At 37.8% G+C, this 20,316-nt stretch overlaps 1 protein-coding gene across 1 annotated transcript; it reads right to left on the reverse strand.

The window, feature by feature from the left end:
- Positions 1-493: 493 nt before the first annotated feature.
- Positions 494-18,313, reverse strand: LOC306858565 (MAGUK p55 subfamily member 3-like; the record flags this gene model as incomplete). Its single annotated transcript, XM_079399152.1, has 19 exons — positions 494-673; positions 994-1,119; positions 2,046-2,154; positions 2,255-2,348; positions 2,860-2,940; positions 3,512-3,673; positions 4,718-4,783; positions 7,704-7,745; positions 10,136-10,156; positions 10,632-10,696; positions 12,388-12,584; positions 12,703-12,777; positions 13,479-13,564; positions 15,353-15,434; positions 16,573-16,710; positions 16,797-16,877; positions 17,809-17,886; positions 18,069-18,187; positions 18,277-18,313. The coding sequence occupies 19 exons, from the start codon at positions 18,311-18,313 to the stop codon at positions 494-496; spliced, it is 1,839 nt and encodes a 612-aa protein (XP_079255278.1).
- Positions 18,314-20,316: the final 2,003 nt, after the last annotated feature.

The raw sequence follows: 20,316 nt of genomic DNA on the forward strand, positions 1-20,316 counted from the left end.
CAGTCCAACCTGCAAATTTCCCACTTGCTCTGGCCAGATGTGCAATTCTGCAATGCTGTTGCTATGGTAAAAACTTTCCACTGCTTTTTAAAACCTAAGGTCAATGCCTTTCTGATAATATAATCTGACACTGGAAGTATTGCTTTAGTGAACAGCCTATTGAAACTGTTTAAATAACCTAAAAGGAAGTCACAAAGTATAAAATAAAAAACAAACGTCATGAAATAACAAGCCAAATAATAAATACCTAATGTCTTTCAAAAATAAATGAGATCATTCATGCCAAAATAAGTGCTTATGTGCCTGCATGTCTCCGCCTGAAAACTAAATCTGTAATAAGACAGACACCCTTCGAGTGTCTTATTTAGTCTCTTTATGCCTCCTCTTAAAGATGGTGGGCCGCTCAAAGAAGCCAAGCCCAGTACAGTCCAACCGGAAGAAAAGGAGCCATTGGTGGAAATGTAGATCAACATTCTGAAATGAAGCTGAGGTCCTAGACTTTGACCCAGCTCACAGGAACCCAGAAGGTCTCCCGCTCCAGTCTCTCCAGGATGCTACGTAGCTCTGCGCAGGCACTGGCACTGTCCTCCTTAATCAGGACCCGATCCACTAGGTGACCGTACTGTTGATCTGTCTGCTGCGCCGACAGACGCATTTCCTGCAGGTCCTCCTCCTGAAAGATGAGGAGATGAGAGAGTGTAGGGCATGAATATTTATAGTGAGGATGAAATGAAAACGATGTCAGTAGATGCAAAGTGTAGTGTGCAAAAATATATAGTAATCAAGAAAACTGTGATTTTCCCATAAATTTCGCAAGTGAGACAAACCTTAAGATGATTTTTAAAGCCAGACAGTCTCTGCAATTTTATTCCAGTTATTATGAAATGACACAATTTCAAGACTGATTTTTTTGAGAGGCTGGAAGAATTGTTGTTGATCAGTGCCACGGGGTTTCTTGAGAGCTGAGTGATGTAAACCTGTGATCAGACTCACTGTTATTCGCCCATGTTCACCTCCTGGCGAAGTGGCGGCACTGCGGCGTCTGCGACTCTCTGGGATTCGTGGTTTTACCAAAATGACATAAGGCTTAAATTCAGCTGTCCGCAGGGCCTTCAGAGCCTGTTGCGGGACAAACAACAGAACCATTAAAGTGGAGAGGTAAATAACACTATCTAGCCTACCTAGTACCTACACTGCTGTTCAAAATTTGAGGTAGGCCTAAGAAATAAATACTCTTATTCAGCAAGAACGCATTAAATCAATGATCAAAAATCATAGTAGTCATTTACAATGTTAAAAAAATATTTCTATTTTAAATAAATGCTGTTGTTTTGTTCTGTTTCTAATTGTTTTCTATTCAGTTTTTTCTTTCTGATCTATTTGGTTTCTATTCATCAAAGAATCCTGAAAAAGGCAGAGTTATCATTCATTTCACCAGGGATGGTTCTTGAGCACCAAAGCATTCTATCTGTTGTTCTAACTCTTTCATAACTTTTTTTTTAAATAATGAAGTTTGACATTAAAAACATAATCTATGGGGTTTCACAAAGAGTTTTTCTCTTAACTTAACCCAGTTGAAATGAACTTTGCAAGAGCACCTACAGAATCACATAAATATATAAACAATGATGTCTGTATGCCCTGATAAACTTTAAGTTCAGTTTAAGCCAGTAGCAGTAAAATCTCACATTAAAAATGTATGAGAGCAAGTCTTAGGTAAATTGCCTCCCATGATCATAAGAAGGATTCTTGCAATTGGGGGTAAAGGTCTGCATGTGGTCTTGCACAGCTAATATTCTTATTGCAATAGACAAGTAGCTCCACCTGAAGGTGAAACCTGTCAGTGCATATCAGCATTGGAGAACGACTTCCTTTTGGCTATGTATTGTATGTGATGCATGAAAATTGCAAATAAAACCAAAACAGAGTGTACAAATGTACAAAACAAGACATTTGCTTTTGTGCATAATTTAAAAGAATAGTTTACTGTTTTCATGTAAATTGTAAATGAATCAACACCCAGGGCAAAATCTGCAGTAATTTACCTCAGGCTGTACGTCTACCAGACACATCTTGTTCTTGGCTTGAACGGAGCGGATGGCCTCTATACTGGTCCCATACAGATTCTCGTTATACTCTCCAAACTCTATAAATCTACAGACAAACGATTCAAGTCAGGGAATGACAGTAGGACAGTATATTGTATGGATAAAACTTGTGTAGTAGAAGAGAAACAGATCACAGTGGGACTCACTTGTTATTCTGTGCATCTGCATCAAATGCCTGCTTAGTCACAAAGTGGTACTCCACTCCCTCCTTCTCATGGCTCTTTTTGGGCCGTGTGGTGTCTGTGATGGAGAACAGAGAGCCAAAAATGTCATATGGTTTGAAGGGATGGTGATGTATTCACCCCTTATAAACCTACAGTATGTAACTTTCTTTGTGTGAAACACAAAGTAAAAAAATCCAAAGTGCATGTGATTAGTCTATAATGGGGACTGATGCTTTCAAGCTTCAAAAAGTATGTAAAAGAATCATAAAGACATAATCAAAGTGGTTCATATATGCTTTTGTATTCTTTTTGAAGCCTGACTTTTTGAAGTCCTACTTCACTTTCATTATATAAAAAATGGTCATAGGTGTCAGAAATTCACATTTTGTGTCATATGAGTTGGGAAGAATATAACAATTTTTGGTGACTTTAAAGTTCACAGATCATTTCTGAGGTCTGAAACACTGGAAAGTTTCAGTGTTCATGGTCTGAACTGTGTGTGTGTGTGTGTGTGTGTGTGTAAAATTCCACTAGTGTATTTATCAGAAAGCTCCTTTTATCTTGCTTGGAAATGAGGCAAGACCTACGGGGCACAGCTACAGCGTAGCGATGGGGATTTTCTGCTATCACTTTTTGCTTCAGCTCATTGATACGTGCTCCCAGAGAACCTGTGTAAAGATAGGCAGCAAGTTAAAATGATTGCATATATAGTAGCTTATTTACTTTAAGTGCAGTCTACAAGAAAAAAGTACATCAGAAAATGACTGAAATGGCACATATATTCTGACGCTGAACCATTATTGCCACTAGAGGTCAGTGTATCTAATAATGTGGGATACAATGAACCGGGTTGGCAAACATCTTAGATCAGTTATGGAAGGTATTGTGCATTTCTGGCTTAGTTTTTAATTATATGTTTTAAGCACTTTAATCATAATGCCAGATTTAGTATTTAGGAATTTTAACAAGTATGATGAAATTGTCATAAACCAGCTAGTTTCATTGCTCTAGCTGCCAGGTGTTGCAAGTCTTATTTATAATTATGCCTAATAAGACACAAGGTTGTTGTTGATTTGTACTTTCTAATATTGTGAGGACATAAACGACCACTGTGCATTCAATTTATATATTTACGCTACGTTTCTTTTCAGTGGGCTGTTTGTTGCAACAAAATTACACAATGCACAATTTACACTGAACTGTAGATGAATGTTGTGTTTTATATATACAGTATCTTACCAATGAGAACTACTAATCGGGGTCTCTCATTGGGCTTCTGCTGGTAGCGTGTCACTTCTTCATAGGTCAGGAATTCTGTGTCATTCTGGTCAGAAACATCGGCCTCTCCTGAAGAACCACGACGGTCCTTCCGGCTTAGACGGAAACTTCTCCTTAAACCGGCTGCGAGAGAGCCAAGAAAGCAGGTCACAAATCTAAATTCATTATGTATTACATCACAAGAAAAAACAATCAAGATTAATAGTTATATGTATTTTCACTACCATTCAAAGGTTTTGAGTCAGTAATGTTTTTAAAGAGTCTTAATCTTAACCAAGGCTGCCTTTATTTGAACAAAAATACAGTAAACAGTAATATTGTGTAAAATTATTGCAATTCAAAATAACTTTTCTATATATTTTAAAATGTCATTTATTTCTATCACGATAAAGCCAGAAAACATTCTAATATGCTGATTTGCTGCTAAAGAAACCTTTCTAATTATTATCAATGTTGAAAACAGCTGCACTTTTTAATGTTTTTTATGGAAACAATACTTTTTTTCCAATTTATTTATTAGTGAATCAATTGAAACCTTTTTTTAATGAAAATCTTTTCTAACATTATGAATGTCTTTCCTGTCACTGTCAATTGAATGCATCCTTGCTGAATAAAGGTATTATTCTTCTAAAAAATAAATAAAACTTTTGTTGAGCCCATTTGAATGGTAGTGTGTATTTATTGTATTTGCAGAAGTTATTACATTTTATTCATTCTCCATACAGTGCATTTAATACCATTATGATTTAATTATGTGAAAGACAAAAAGTGCAACCATAATTAAAATTAAGGGTTGAAATTCTGTAGCCAACTTTTACACACTTAAGCACTTTTATTTGTACAGTAATAATAAAGACAACGCCATAACCTAACCAGTAAGCCTGAAATTTCTACCCCTTAACTACAGTAGTCAACATTTGAAGTGAATCAAAAAAGTTCATCAAAGTTCTCCTAGGACAAAAACGCATTTTGATTTTAGGTTTTAGGACAACTTTGGTGCACTTCAAATGTTGACTAGTGTAGTTTCAACTCCAGTGCAACTCCTGTAGCATATCTCCAATCTTCTCCTCTATCAGTATTGTTATAAGAAATGATGTAAAGTATGTTATTTTTTTTAGGACATGGAGGTTAATGGTGGCAGCTGTGTGGGAAGATCAAGGACTGTACCTGAATAAAACTCCCAGGAAAACACCTGGCCACAGGAGGGAGCCACTGCATTACACTTCGAAGAGACTACAATGCGCATTAGACCACCACACACTTGTGCATAAGCTACACTCTGCCTTCAACAACTGACCCAAAATCAGCTTTGCAGTTCATACATTCACTCCTGAGGTCATTTATAACTGACCATGAGTTAAATCCTGCATCAGCATTACCACAAAAGTTGGCCCGCAAGGAATCTGCACACTTTCTCACAATTCCTGTAACGTTTGTGAGGGGAAATCTGCAGCAAGCAAATCATTTAAATATGGATAAGTATATTAAAATGTATTAAATGGAAAAGAAAGTGGAGAACACTTACTGGCAGCTGAAAGCAACGACAAATTATCCAAAATATTTAATAAGTTGCAAACAGGGGATATGCAAAAATTGTTTTAAATTACAGATATTCGAGTTCTGGCTATATTGACATATGTTTTACAGATTCCATGCTGTCAGTAAGTCTGACTTCTAGACTTTCCCACTGTCATCTTTGGCACTTCCCAGTATTATCAGATGATTATAATGATTCTCGGTCAGTGGCTAAGGCTGAGAGTTTCCATCACGCTCATTAGCTATCACACACTTGACTCAGTGAGTGAGTGCACAGCCAGTCGTGCAGGGTGGAATGAGCAGAGTGTCCAATAGAAGGGCAGCAGCCTGACAGTGGCTCTGAGGTGAGTGGGGTTTTTAGGGATGGAGGACTAAATAAAGCAGAAGGCAGCAAAGGAATACATTCACACAGAGACTGGGCAAGGGAAAGTGCTACCTGCCAGAGTGGAGGAAGATTATTCTCAAGGTAAATTATTCTCACCTAGTTTCAACATAAACTGAGATTTGGTCACAATTGAACAAGAAAAGTCTCACTAAGACTTGATTGCATATTCGCAGATGCCGTCCCCGTTGTTGGACTGTATATGCTACTATTCAAATTTTTGGGGTTAGTGAGATTTTTATTTTTTTATTTTTTTGAAAGAAGTGTCTTATGCCCAACAAGGCTGCATTATTATTATTATTATTATCATTATTGTATACAGTAATATTGTGAAATATTAATATAATTAAAAAAAAAAAAAATTCTATTTGAAAATTATTTATAATGTAATTTATTCCTGTGATAGTAAAGCTGAATTTTCAGCATCATTACTCCAGCCTTCAGTGTCACATGACCCTTCAGAAATCATTCTAACATGCTTATTTGCTGCTCAAGAAATACTTTTTATTATAATTATCAATGCTGATAAAAGTTTTGCTGCTTAATATTTGCATAATTTTTCAAGACACTTTGATGAATATAAAGTTAGAAAAGCATTTATTTAAAATAAAAATCTTTTGAAAAATCTGCCAATTTAATGCATACTTTTTGAATAAGAGTATACATTTATTTTTAAAAAATCGCTGACCCCAAACTTTTGAATGGAAGTGCATATCCAAAGTTACATATCTGTCTATTAATTATATATACGTCTAATAAAATTTGGATTTCCATGGGCAGAAATAGCACAATAGTAATTTTGCCAAGCAAACAGCAAGATAATAAGCCACAATCTATAATAAGCCTAATGCAGATAAAAAAGGAGGCATAATTGCAGTAATTTCAATAATCACTGCACATGCTATTTCAGCGTAATCACTTGGGGGGAAAAGAAATTACAGGGGGTTAGAGAACAAAAAAGTTTATGTGCTGAAAATTTGCTTCAGCGTTTCAAATATCATAGAAATACTTCTTCATGCCACCCACAGAAAGTCACAGTATCTAAACTTGGACAAAACTCATCTTCACAGATCATAAGAAAGAGACTTCTAGTGTCAGAGAGAAAGTAAAGATATGCAGATGAAAAGCTGTCAGCTTGTTGGTCGTCCCTTCTGACACAGATTTCTACAGCTGCTACACATTGTGAAAATAGCGTGATAGCCTGTGAATGAAATATCTAACACTATATGAACTGAATATCACTTCCTTTTCTTCACTCTTTTAACAGCTCCTCAAATTAGCACCCATTAACTAATGAGGCTTGAAACATGCCAGACATGTTGATAACAGTTTTAACTCAGAGGCATGACAAACCCTGTCTCTCTTCTTATTATCAGAGTATGTGAGTGGTGCAGAGCATGATTTTGCCTAGAACAATGAATGTTTTATTTGTAATTTGGCGCATTGATGTTTTCCGTCCCTCTAAATCCACTCCAATATCTCTCCATCATGGACATAACGCACAGCTATATTTGAGAATCAATTTTCATCAAGTGCAAAACAGTAATTATGGACTATTAGCAAAAATAAAAGCTAATAATTATGATTTTTAATGTTTTTAAAGATATCTCATATGCTCACCAAGGCTGCATTTATTTGATTAAAAATACAGTAAAACAAGTACTATTGTGAAATATTATTACAATCTAAAATTGTAATTTATTCATGTGATGTCGAAGCTGAATTTTCAGCATCATTTCTCCAGTCTTCGGTGACGATCCTTTTTTCCTTCCAGGATTCTTGATTAATAAAATGTTCAACAGAACAGCATTTATTTGAAAGAGAAATCTTTTGTAATATTATAAATGTCACTTTTGATTCATTTAATGCATTCTTGCTGAATAAAAGGAGGGATTACTGAGGGGAAATTGCTGTTGTTTTGCTCCACTCACATACTCTTTCTATTACTATACTAAATCAAAGGCATAAACAAAAATAGCAACCAGGTTCCACTTTCTCTTCCAAAGGCATCAATGCACCACTGCAAATTGGTTTTCTCACAGTGAAAGATTCTAACTGACTTAATATTCCCTTCACGCTGCCAAACAACCCCCCAATCCGGCATCCCCTCATCAAGGGCTCGGCCATAGCTCTTGGCACAGAGGCAGGCAGCAATAGAAGCTCACTCAGGCAGAAGGTTAGTACATTTCAGAGTTGGCAGGCGCTGGGTAGAGGAGTGGGCATGCAGGTTCTCACCTATGTACTGTCCATTGAAATAGCCCTCACAGTCACAGTCTTCTGTAGGGAGGCAAGCAGGGAGAGAGGGAGTGAGCAGAGGAGACCAGGAGAGAGGAAGGAGGGCTGCAGAACTACAGTTACACAAGCAGGTTCAACAGTTAGGCAGGCAGGCAGGTGGATGGGCGGCAGGTATTTCAGCAGTCTGTGGGGGCCGTGGCCAACCGAGGGGGTTGTTATTCGCCAGGAAGAAAATTATGGAGTGATAGTGTATAAATGTTAGGATTCACTTGTGTGGTTGGACTCAAAGGAAACAATGAGTGTTATAACATACAGTAAATGGAAAAGAGGCCCTTAGATTGAAAAAGATAATGAGAAAAGGTGAAGAAGATTAAAAACAAATGAACTGAGGACAGCATAACATCACCTGAGAGCTATAGTCATTATATGGAAGAAAACTGGGAATATTTGTAGGTGGTGTACTGAGTAATTTTGTGTTTCTGTTGTACTGGCCAAAATGCCTGTTGTACTGGAATTATACTGACACCTAATATAGTATTATGCAAAAGCAATAGGTGTCACTGATGCCATTGTAAAATATGTTGATCTCAACATGACCCCCATGAGGTTTTTTTTAGCTACAGTTAAAAATGTTTGGGGCCAGTAAGATTTTCTTTATTTTTATTGTTATTTACTTTTATTCAGCAAGGATGCATTAAATTGATCAAAAGTGACAATGAAGACATTTATAAAATTACAAAAGATTTAAATGCTGTTAAATGTTCTATTTAGAAGTCCTAAAAAAAATAATGTGTCAATGTTTTCATAAAAATATTGAGCTGTGCTTTTTCAACATGCAAAATGTTTCTTGAGCAGCAAATCAGCATATTAGAATGACTGCTTTAGTGTCAGTGAAGACGCTAATTAATAACTGCTGAAAATTCAGGAATAAATTAAATGACACATTTTAAAATATATTTGAACAGAAACAGTTATTTTAAATGGTAATAATCAATAATATTTATTTATTTATTTTTTTTTTTTGTGTATATTTTGATCAAAGAAGTGCAGCCTTAGTGAGCATAAGAGACTTCTTACAAAGACATTAAGAAATCTTACCATTTTGAACAATAGTGAATATGTATGTTCACTACTGTGTGTACACTTGGATGGGTTAAATGCAGAGCACAAATTCCGAGTATGGGTCACCATACTTGGCCACACACCATTTCCCTTTCCCTTCCCCTTTCCTTTCCTTTCATTTCCCTATTTAGATCATTTTATTAGGCTTCTGGTGTTACTGGAGTCTTCATCTCATGTAAGTGTACATTATTTCAATTTCCTTCAATATAAAGCACAAGTATTACTGAGTGCACCTTTAGGAAGAGAATACAGAAAGGATAGAAGGAGAAAGAGGTGAAGTGATGTTTGAGATCTCATAGCATTAGTTGACAATGTAGTAAGGAGGTACTTGATAAGGGAAAAGATGGAAAATGGAATAATGTCAGAAAATGTTTTTTTTTTTTTTTCAATCTGTTTATTTGAACCTCTACTGTAATATGTTCTTGCTAATATGAAATGTAATATGAAAGAATGCACAGCGCTTTCCACTAATAGGGTACAAAATAGGAACTGAAAACCAATACTGAGACCTGACCTGAGTTATACACAAAGGATTTATGAATTTTTGGATATGTTTTAAATGAAATGAAATGAAATCTTATTTTTTATAGTGAGGGGGAAATCATGAAGTGATTCAAGAAGGTCAGCACCTCTAAGGTGAGATGGGCCAAAATCAACATTACAGGATACAGACATCTGATCTGTATTAAATTAGCTACTTGTCATGCTGGGTTAATTTTATATGAGATGATACATTTTGTGAGATTTGATCCTACTATGCTTTAAAAAAAAGTAATGGACTATCAAAGTGTACCTTATTCCTGGAAAGTGTCATACACTGAAGCCTCTCTCTCATCGAATGTGTGTGTGTGTGTGTGTGGGGGGGGGGTGCGTGTGCGTGCGTGCACATGCTTTTTTGTGACACAAGACACAAATTTGTATAATGACATGGGTATGACATAGGTATTACAAGGAGAAGGTGACTTATGAGGACATTGCCCCATGTCCCCATTTTTCAAAACGCTTATAAATCATACAGAATGAGTTTTTTTGAGAAAGCAAAAATGCCCAAAGTTTCCTGTAAGAGGTAGGTTTAGATGTAGGGCAATAGCACAAACAGTTTGTACAGTATAAAAACCATTATGCCTATGGGATGCCCCTACTTTTCACAAAAACAAACGTGTGTTTAAAGGAGAACAGCAGTTGTCTCTTTCCAAGAATTAACATAGATTAGGTGACACACTGGCCTAATTTCCTAATCACCGTGGAACCAACATGTGTGTTGTGTGTATTTGAGGGTGAATGTGTGTACTCAGACCTAGAAGACCCACCTTTATCACATCCCTGGTCATCTGGTGTCAGCAGTAGTCAGAAAAGGAAATATATATATATATATTATGACAAAAGAAGCCAAAACTGCAGACTTCATTTACTTTGAATGGGAAAAACGGCTAAACTGGCCGTGAATTTATTAAATAAATAAATTCCATTATTCTGATTTCATGCAGTTCAAAGTGTGTCCAGCAGTGAAGACCCACACACAGATGGAGTAACAAAGGAAGAAGCAGAAGAGGAGGGGATATAAATTAATGCAGTCTGTGAGAGAGTGAGAAGGGTGTATGTTGTTGCATGTTGCTGAACTCTACATGTGTCTGTTCTCTAATCAGTTTTTGATTAGTGAACATGAAGGGCTTGGTTGGAGCCCAATAATCACCTGGCAACTTCACACAAGCACACACATCAGCAAATTATGCCTCCTGTTAGTCAACACTGATTCATAACTGAGGGGGTTTTCCGTAAGAAGAGAAGAATTACTGAAATACTCACAGACAGCTTTTTTTGGAGACTTGGAGCTTTGAAGGGAGCCCATTTTTATTCTGTAGGCTAACCGCCTGAGGGGAAAAACCATATGGGGAGAACTTCAAAACAGTGCAAAAACATCAAATCCCTTGACAACAATGTTTTGTACAAGTTTGACTTGATATTCTTGTCTCTGGAGCCATCAGATATACTATTGAGCGAGATCAAACAAATTCAACAGTGAGAAAGAAATACTCCCGCTCTTGAGAGCACATCCAGCTAAAATGCACCCTGCTGAGATAAAAGAGGGGACAAAAAGGCAGGCTGGCCCATCTATATCTAATAAAACCTACAGGGAGAATAATTTAGAATTAATTTTATTGATTTAGCCTAAAGGAAAGCACAGCTTTGAGAGACTGTATGCAATTTGCAGCTACTAACAATGCTAACAATGATGCAGCTGCCACAATGTTCATATAAACTTGATTCACAAAACACTTAATAGCTGTTATTTACAAACATAAAACTGTCTTTTTTAACACACTGAAGCTCATTTTGTAGTCATGCTGATCTTGCAGACAATTGTTTTTTAAGTAACCTAAGTCATCTTGTGTTAAAAAATGCTAATCGGGGTTGGAAAATAATGAAAGAAGTGTGCTTTATTAGACTGAATGTGCATTTCAAAGCATAAAAGTATATTTAAAAATAAAAACCTGTACTTGCAGATGCTATAATATTAATGACATTAAAAGCCACTTAAGTGTATTTAAGATATATTATTTTAGTAGTGTAATATATTTTTTTAAAAGTGCGCCTTGTAATAATGTCAAATTAAAAGTTCTACTTGTCACCATCTCACCTGTGGGACTATTGGCGCTCTTTTTTTTAGTTGTCTTTTTTCCCTATCAAATATTTTAGTAATTATCATAAATCATATATCATTTGAAAGCTTAAAACCTCAAAATTCAAATCCATTTTGAAATTGCACATTGCTTTACCGTGGAAATTGTACTTTAAAATCTTTTGGCGGTCTCCTCCCCCTTAGTGGGCGGTGTCAAGTGTCATATTACACAATGTATTACGGTCTTTTAGAATCAAAACTTTTTATAATCTTGACAAAATACATATTGTCTGAAAGGTCTGACTCTCAGGATTCCATATTTGGTAGTCTTTTTAAAAAAAAATCAAAAAAGTCTGGATAGTGCACTTTCATGTATATGTTAAAAAATGGTTGGGGGGGGTGACAGTTAAGGGGTTAAAGAACATTTTAAATCATTTTTAAAGGAGTACACATTTTGACGTGTTGACTAATATACAGTAGAGTACTTAATTTGCAGTATAATTTGTAAAACTGTACTGTTTGATTCTATATTACATTTAAAGGTAATATATTTTAAATGTACTAAACTGCAACTTCATTACAAATGTGTAATTAAAAATAGATTTAAATACTCAACATACAAGATTTAATAGAAATGACTGCCAGCCCACAGCACAGACAAGATGTTCACCAGCAAAAACTGGAAATGTTGTTTAACCCGCATATTCTCTCTGGTGATGTTGCTAGTCAGTCTAGGCTAAAATGCACAAGTAGCTGAGTTGTTTGTTTATTGATTGACTGACTGACCGACTGACTGACTGACTGACTGACTGACTGACTGACTGACTGACTGACTGGACTGATTGATTGATAAAGAAGGGCTACTAAAATATTTCTCAAGTTCTTGCAAACTAAACAGCTTTGAGGTAGTAGGTTGTGTGTTTTATGGATGTTTTGTCCCACCTCTCCTGAAACTGTTTAGATGGAACGAGTCCAGCACGCAGGTTGCAGTCTCCCAATTTCTTGGCCTGCCACCATGTCTGATCATCCTGACTGACCACCTGCAGGATGTCTCCACGTTTAAATGGAAGCCCTGCCTCCTGACACGGCGTGGCTTTGTCCTCCAACGGAGTGTAATCAAACAGTGCCCGCATGAAGACCTGAAGAAAACACATGGTATGAACGGGATGCAAATCCAGTGAACAATACAAAAACTGGGGAGATGCTGGGCTGATTACTGATAAATTACAATGTTTTATCCCGTTTATAGTCAATTACCTTGCTCTCTTTCAGCTTGTCCTCCTCTCTGATTGCTGGGATGATCTTCAGTGTGATAGAGCCTTGTGACTGAGACTAAGAAAGAAAAAAAAACAGTTCAGATACTTCTGTTATTATGACAACAAACAGGAATGATTATGGTTTGGTTTATTAGGATTGTCATGTTTTTTTTTTCTTTTTTAACAATTAATTATACGATATGGCAATTAATTAATTAAGCTATTCTAATTATTCAAATATATATACACACACACACACATGTATTGAGCTTTAGAATGGGTTTCATCTCGGGTACAAGGTTCAAAATGAGACCTTATTGAAAATCTGATATTTTATTTATTATTATTGAACCCAGGCATGAACAGAAAGTTTTAGAGTTCTCATTGTGTTTGAAAATAAATAAATACAGATAAATAAATTAGATAATTATATTAAAATGTTATCAAATGCATTAAATAGGCAAAGAATATAATATAGTTAATGGACACATTATATGGACTGAAACATTTTTTTTAAATATCTTCTTTTATGTTCTACAGAACAACAATCACAAGGACAAGAACAAAATGGAAAGACATGAAGATGAGTAAATTATTTGCATTTTTGTGTGAATTATCCATTTAAGAGATTGTCTCAAGCTTAAAATGCTTTTATGATAGAAAAACTCCTTAATTAGGAATTGAGGAAGCATTTTATTTATTTATTTATTATTATTTTTTAATTGTTATTGAATTATGCCAAATGAATGTGGAGAAGGTCCAGGAGAGCAGTATTACCAGCAGTTGACTGATCTCGTCTGGTCTCTTGTGCATTACAGAGCTGCCGTTGACCTCTCTCAGTTCATCACCGACATGCACCAGACCTGTGGAGAGAGGAGGGCTACCTGATTTACAGATTCACTACCACATGTTCAGGCTGAACCTGCTGCATGTGATGCATAATAATACACTTTATAGGCATAGCTCAATGATTTTTTTAATGACAAAAAAGATCATTTCCACCACACACACACGCATTATATACCCATGGCAACAGCTGTGGTCAGGTGGTTAGTGAGTCTGTTTGATTCCCTTGATTGGGTCTCTGGAGACTCTCTTTGACCACACAGATGGGCCATGTTTGCAGCAGACATGCAGCCTAGTGCCCATCAGGGAGGTAAACAATAACCATATCTAGCACATTCAGTAGAGGTGCAGGGATATTCAGACACTTCAATCGGTTTAGAGATGAATATAGGACCTTTGAAGAGTGCACTGGTTTTCCATTGATATACTCAGTGGTAATTGAAAAAGATTTTCAGGAGAATATTTAATAAAATAGCTTTCCATTACAGGAGGATTCAGGAGGAACAGTGTGGTTTTCGTCCGGGCCGTGAAACACTGGACCAGCTCTATACCCTCTACAGGGTGCTGGAGGGTTCATGGGCGTTTGCCCAACCAGTCCACATGTGTTTTGTGGATTTGGAGAAAGCATTCGACTGTGTCCCTCGCGGCGGCCTGTGGAGGGTGCTCCGGGAGTATGGGGTCCGGGGTCCTTTACTAAGGGCTGTCCGGTCCCTGTATGACCGAAGCAGGAGCTTGGTTCGCATTGCCGGCAGTAAGTCAGACTTGTTCCCGGTGCATGTTGGACTCCGGCAGGGCTGCCCTTTGTCGCCGGTTCTGTTCATAAGTTTTATGGACAGAATCTCTAGGCGCAGCCAGGGGCCGGAGGGTGTCAGGTTTGGTGACCACACGATTTCGTCTCTGCTTTTTGCGGATGACGTTGTCGTGTTGGCTTCATCAAACCAGGACCTTCAGCAGGCACTGGGACGGTTTGCAGCCGAGTGTGAAGCGGCTGGGATGAGAATCAGCACCTCCAAATCCGAGGCCATGGTCCTCAGTCGGAAAAGGGTGGTTTGCCCACTTCAGGTTGGTGGAGAGTTCCTGCCTCAAGTGGAGGAGTTTAAGTATCTTGGGGTTTTGTTCACGAGTGAGGGAAGGATGGAACGGGAGATTGACAGACGGATCGGTGCATCTTCTGCAGTAATGCGGTCGATGTACCGGTCTGTCGTGGTGAAGAAAGAGCTGAGCCGCAAGGCGAAGCTCTCGATTTACCGGTCAATCTACGTTCCTACTCTCACCTATGGTCATGAGCTTTGGGTCATGACCGAAAGGACAAGATCCCGGATACAGGCGGCTGAAATGAGCTTTCTCCGCAGGGTGGCTGGGCGATCCCTTAGAGATAGGGTGAGAAGCTCGGTCACTCGGGAGGAGCTCAGAGTAGAGCCGCTGCTCCTTCACATTGAGAGGGGTCAGCTGAGGTGGCTCGGGCAGCTGTTCCGGATGCCTCCTGGACGCCTTCCTGGGAAGGTGTTCCGGGCGCGTCCCACTGGGAGGAGACCCCGGGGAAGACCTAGGACATGCTGGAGAGACTATGTCTCCCGGCTGGCCTGGGAACGCCTCGGTGTCCCCCCGGAAGAGCTGGAGGAAGTGTCTAGGGAGAGGGAAGTCTGGGCATCTCTGCTTAGACTGCTGCCCCCGCGACCCGGCCCCGGATAAGCGGAAGAAGATGGATGGATGGATGGAGCTTTCCATTACGATTATAATGGATTTCAGCATGGAGTAAAATGATGCTGCAAGATTGAAGACAAATTCTTTAAAGTGTCACTCACCACTCCTGTCTGCAGCCCCTCCTTTCATGATCCGAGCCACAATCACAGCCCCTGTGGACTCATCCCGCCGAATAGTGGCACCCTGAGAGACAGACAGAGATAAAGAGAAGAGAACTGCAGAGAAACACCAAACAACATCTTGCAATCATTTTTTTTTCTTTTTCTTCTTCAAGAAAACAAGTCTACACATTCAGTGACCCCAAAACGTATTTGGACACTTTTCACATTTACAGTGTAGGCTATTCATTTTCGTGCAACCTCTGCATTCCTATGTTGTTCAAGACAGTTTTGTAATTTGCTTATTAAAACTATTCAACTTTCAGTAATTACTAAAACCGAAAATAAATAAATATTGTGACGAGTCGGCTGCCTCCCCCTTATTATCATCACCACCCCGTCCCGTATTCACCGCCCTTCACCAGGCTCCCGACGGGAGTGGGTGTGTGAGAGAGGAGGGGCGCTGAACAGCCAGGGCTTGCGGCGTGTGATGAGGCGCACCTGATGTGAATAGAGCCTCATCACCGCTGCTGTTTAAATGCCGAGCGCGCCTCTCCTCGAGAGACCGGTCTCTTCCCCGTGCATGCACACTGGTGTCCTCGTGGGTCCAGGAAGGGAGCGTTGAGGGATTCCCGCACCACCGGAGACGTGAGCTGCCGGACCCGTAGAGTATGGATGGAATTCCGCACCCGTTTGACGGCTGACGGGCCAGGATGCGGGCCGTTCTATCCCCCGGAAGCGACGCGGGCAAAGGATGGATGATGCAGCTCAGAAGAAGCCGCCGACCCACGCACCCCGGTCCCGAGAGGGGAGCGAGTGCGGCCACCAGACTCCGCCCCTTACCTGGACCCTTCCTTCCCGAACACTGCCCTCCTTCACAAGCCCGTAGCACGACGAGGACACCAGATTCCCTGTTTTATTTTGGACACCTTTTACCCCCTTTGGACACCTTATTTTGATATTTTTGTTTAATAAAAGCCTCTCCGAGGCCTGACGCCACGCCCACTGTGTCTGTCGTTTGCTCCTCCCGCCACAATATATAAAAATATAAAAAATAATAATACAATGACAAAAGTACAAAAAATACTAAAACTACAACAAAATTTCAACATAAAAAGATAAGCTTTTCAAAATATTACTAAACACTATAATAATATATAAATAATATTAAAATAAAACTGGTTCAAGTGTAATATTTTCACTTGCATTGTTCTTTCTCTTACCAGTGGTTCTTTGTTTTTGACTAGGTGGACAATCTTGACAGACTCCTCGTCCAGCTCATCCTCAAAATCATTGGGAAGAGGAGGCAGCACTGGGTCAAAGTTCTTCTGCGCCACCATGTCGTGAACTGACAAAACCGCCTACCAAGCAGGAGGGATATGAGCTTCTAGATTTAGTTTTTGACTAAGTTATCATGAAGTTCTAACAATAAAAGTGTTCTTTGTACCTTGAGATGTGGTGATGTCAGCAAATGCAGCAGCTCTTTTTCCTCAGCACTCATTGGTCCACTTTGCAGCTCCTCTGCCACCTACCAATCAGTGAGGTTAGACAAAATCAAAACATTTAACAAGCTATCAAATAGCTGACTTTAAAATTACTTTTATAATATTGTCAAATAAAACACTTCACTACAGCTTACTACAACATTTTGAATCTGAGAACTGAAAAAATATTATAAATCTTTACAGTTATATACACTACAGGTCAGAAGTTTATGTTTTTGAGACAAACATCTTATGAACAACAAGGCTGGATTTATTTGATCAAATAAATAAACAAACACACAGACAGAAATATTGTGAAATATTATTACAATTTAGTTCCAGCTGTTTACTGTTTTAATCTATTTTAAAATGTAATTCATTCCTGTGATGGCAAAAATGTATTTTTCAGCAGCCATTACTCTTCAGTGTGACATGATCCTTTAGAAATCATTCTAATAACAGGTATATTTCAAAATCTATTCAAATAGATAACAACTACTTTAAATTATAATAATATTATTAAAATAATATTTCAAAATATTAATATCAAAATTATTTGAAAATTGAGATAAAAAAGTTCAGTGTTGATGAACATAAGAGAGAAAAAAGTAATTATTCTAAATAACATTATAATATTAAATAAAGTTTACTTATGTTTCACACTGTGGTGCATTTACAATTTTTATAAATTGTTATTTATCAAATAAATAATTGTTAATATTTTGGATTTTATTATTTGTTAATAAAATAACAGAAATTAGGGACATTTTTTATAGCTAAATTAGAGTCACACATTCTTATACAATTTAATTAACTTTCTCAGTGTAAGTTCTACTTTTGCTAAAGTTGCTGAGTCAAACGTTTTAGGGTTCCCTCATTACCCCCAGATACCATTAAACTCTGTTCTCATACATTATTGTAAAACACCATTAATCTTGCCTATGTTGATGTGATATGACAGACTGCAGCACTTACATCTTCTGCCAGAGTGGAGGCACTGTGGAGAACCGGGGTGGGGCTCTGCCTTTCATACTGACGCAGCTTCTCATGGATCTAGCAAATACATGCACAATACGCATACAGAGCTGAAGATGATTGGTCTCTTACACATTTCCAGCATACATTCATGTACATACATTCATGATTCATGCTGTAAATAATTTATAATATATGATACTGCATAGCCTATATGAAGTGAATTAAATGCAAAACCTTTATTAATGACACACACACACCTTCATCAGGTAGCTGAGACTCCTCTCACTGAAGACATCCTTGAGGAAGACCATGTCCTCTTTGTGATTGGCATCTGGACGCAGCTGTGAGGTCAGCAGGGCAAGCGTCTCATGCAACCCTGCATGCAAACAGGAGATCAGTTAGTGTCAACACTATACATATAGGCCTACATATGTGTTTTTATGGAGGTGTACATGTGCAGCGCACCTGCTCCTGCAGAGAGGACTGGCATGGCTTCTTTCATCGATCAGGAAGGGGTTGAGCTAAAAGAGAGCTATAATCATTATTACAGTACCAAAGTCCTGACAGTGTTTTTTTTTTATATATTATTTTATTTTTTTATCTTAGTTTTTGGTTTAAGTTAAAGGGACATAAAATAAACATTTAAACACAAAGACTAATCAGACTCTCATCTCACGAGGTGGTGTTAGTTTATTATATTTTTATTGTCCGTGTGTTTGCAGCACAAGGCTAGCCGTGAGTGATGTTCAATTCGCGAACAAATGACTCTTATCAAATGTTTCTTTTTGTACTGAGTCAGTGAATTGTTCAGTACTATAAATTAGTTGACAACTGAATCAATGACTGAACAACATGTTATTTTTTATCTGAATTGACCTATTACGGTGGCCGAGAGAGCTCAACATGCTGCAAATAGAAAAACACACCTGCAAATTAAGAAAACAACTTTGTCAATTTCACAACACGCGCTGCAAATACTCACACCACAACCAAATAAAGAAATGCACTGCAAATAGAAAAAACGCCTGCAAATTAAAAAAACTACTTCGCCAATTTGACCACACACACGCTTCAAATGTTCACAACATAAACAAATAAACAAACGCGCTGCAAATAAAATTCTTTATTTGGTTGTGTTGTGAGCATTTGCAGCACCTGCTGTCAAATTGATGAAGATGTTTTCTTGATTTGCTGGTGCTTTTTCTATTTGCATGTGTTTTCTGAAGTTGCAACTGAACTAAATTAACACTGAACTGACTTAAGCTGAATATTGACATTTTTATTTCTTATATTTTCTTTCTTTAATTTTCTTTATTTGCTTATAACTGAATTAAATTTTAAAACATTAACACTGTTACCATTACACCAGTGGCTCAGTATTTTTTTATATAATAACCCTGTTCAAATTACGTGTTATTTCTTTGTTGTTGTTGTTTTTGTTTTTTGTACAAAAAAAATTATTGTTCATCTACCATCTATCTTTCTTGCTGGTTTCCTCAAGGCTCTAATAATCAGTTTAAATGCCTGCAATAGATCGGTACATCGATATCCCATCACTTTTAAGCATGTGACTTATATATCATATCATTTTACTGAGTGTGCAATGCCTTGATATGATTAACAAATATTCATCCATGATAAAGTGCTAGAATAGAGGGGAGAGGGTAAGAGATGAGTAATGCTGTTCTGTGGGTGCCGAGAGACCACAGCAGGAACACAAAGCTCAGAGTGCTGCCACAACTTCCTCTTTTACTCTATCTGTCTCTCACACACACTCTCCCAAAGCAATTCTCAGATGCCATGCTTTCAGAGCGCCTAGTGAAACAGAAATAGCATTTCCACAAGCACTGATCCATCTAGAAATGAGGCGAGAGACAAAAAATAGAAACTGCTGCAGCATCCTTCCACGTAACACTCAACAAAAGGAGTGTTGTAATATGGGGTGAGTTTTATCAGTTGAACCAGTTAGAAATAAGCTGCAGTGGAGTTTGACACTTCGCATAGACTTCAGTATTCTAGAATGAATACTGGTGGTGCTGATATAGATGGATATGGACAGTTTTCTCTGTTCAGCATTGATGTGTTTAAATGTATTAATCATAAGTAAAATTTACTTATGTCAAGACTGAGCAATGAGGACAAATGAAGCAGAGGAAATTTTCTTATTCCATGTAAATGAAAAAGCTTCTGCTTATTTAGGAAGCTGAAATCACACCAAGCCACTAAATGTGAAGATCTTATGTATCACACCTGTGAAAATAATTAGACAAACATCTGTGACTGTTCCATGTAGTGACACCAGTATAACATCTTATGCATTTCCTGGTGTGCCAGTTTAAAAAAATAAATAAATCAAAAATCAAAATATACCTGTGTCCAACAAGCCATGTGTGATTGCAGAGTATGTGTAAGAACATGGCAAATCACAGATAGATTTACTCACTGTAAAAAAAAAATACTAAAAAAAAAGGTTATGATATATAGCTGCAGGCACCTATAATACCA

This window comes from Barbus barbus (assembly GCF_936440315.1).
Source record: "Barbus barbus genome assembly, chromosome: 3".
NCBI classification, from domain to species: domain Eukaryota; kingdom Metazoa; phylum Chordata; class Actinopteri; order Cypriniformes; family Cyprinidae; genus Barbus; species Barbus barbus.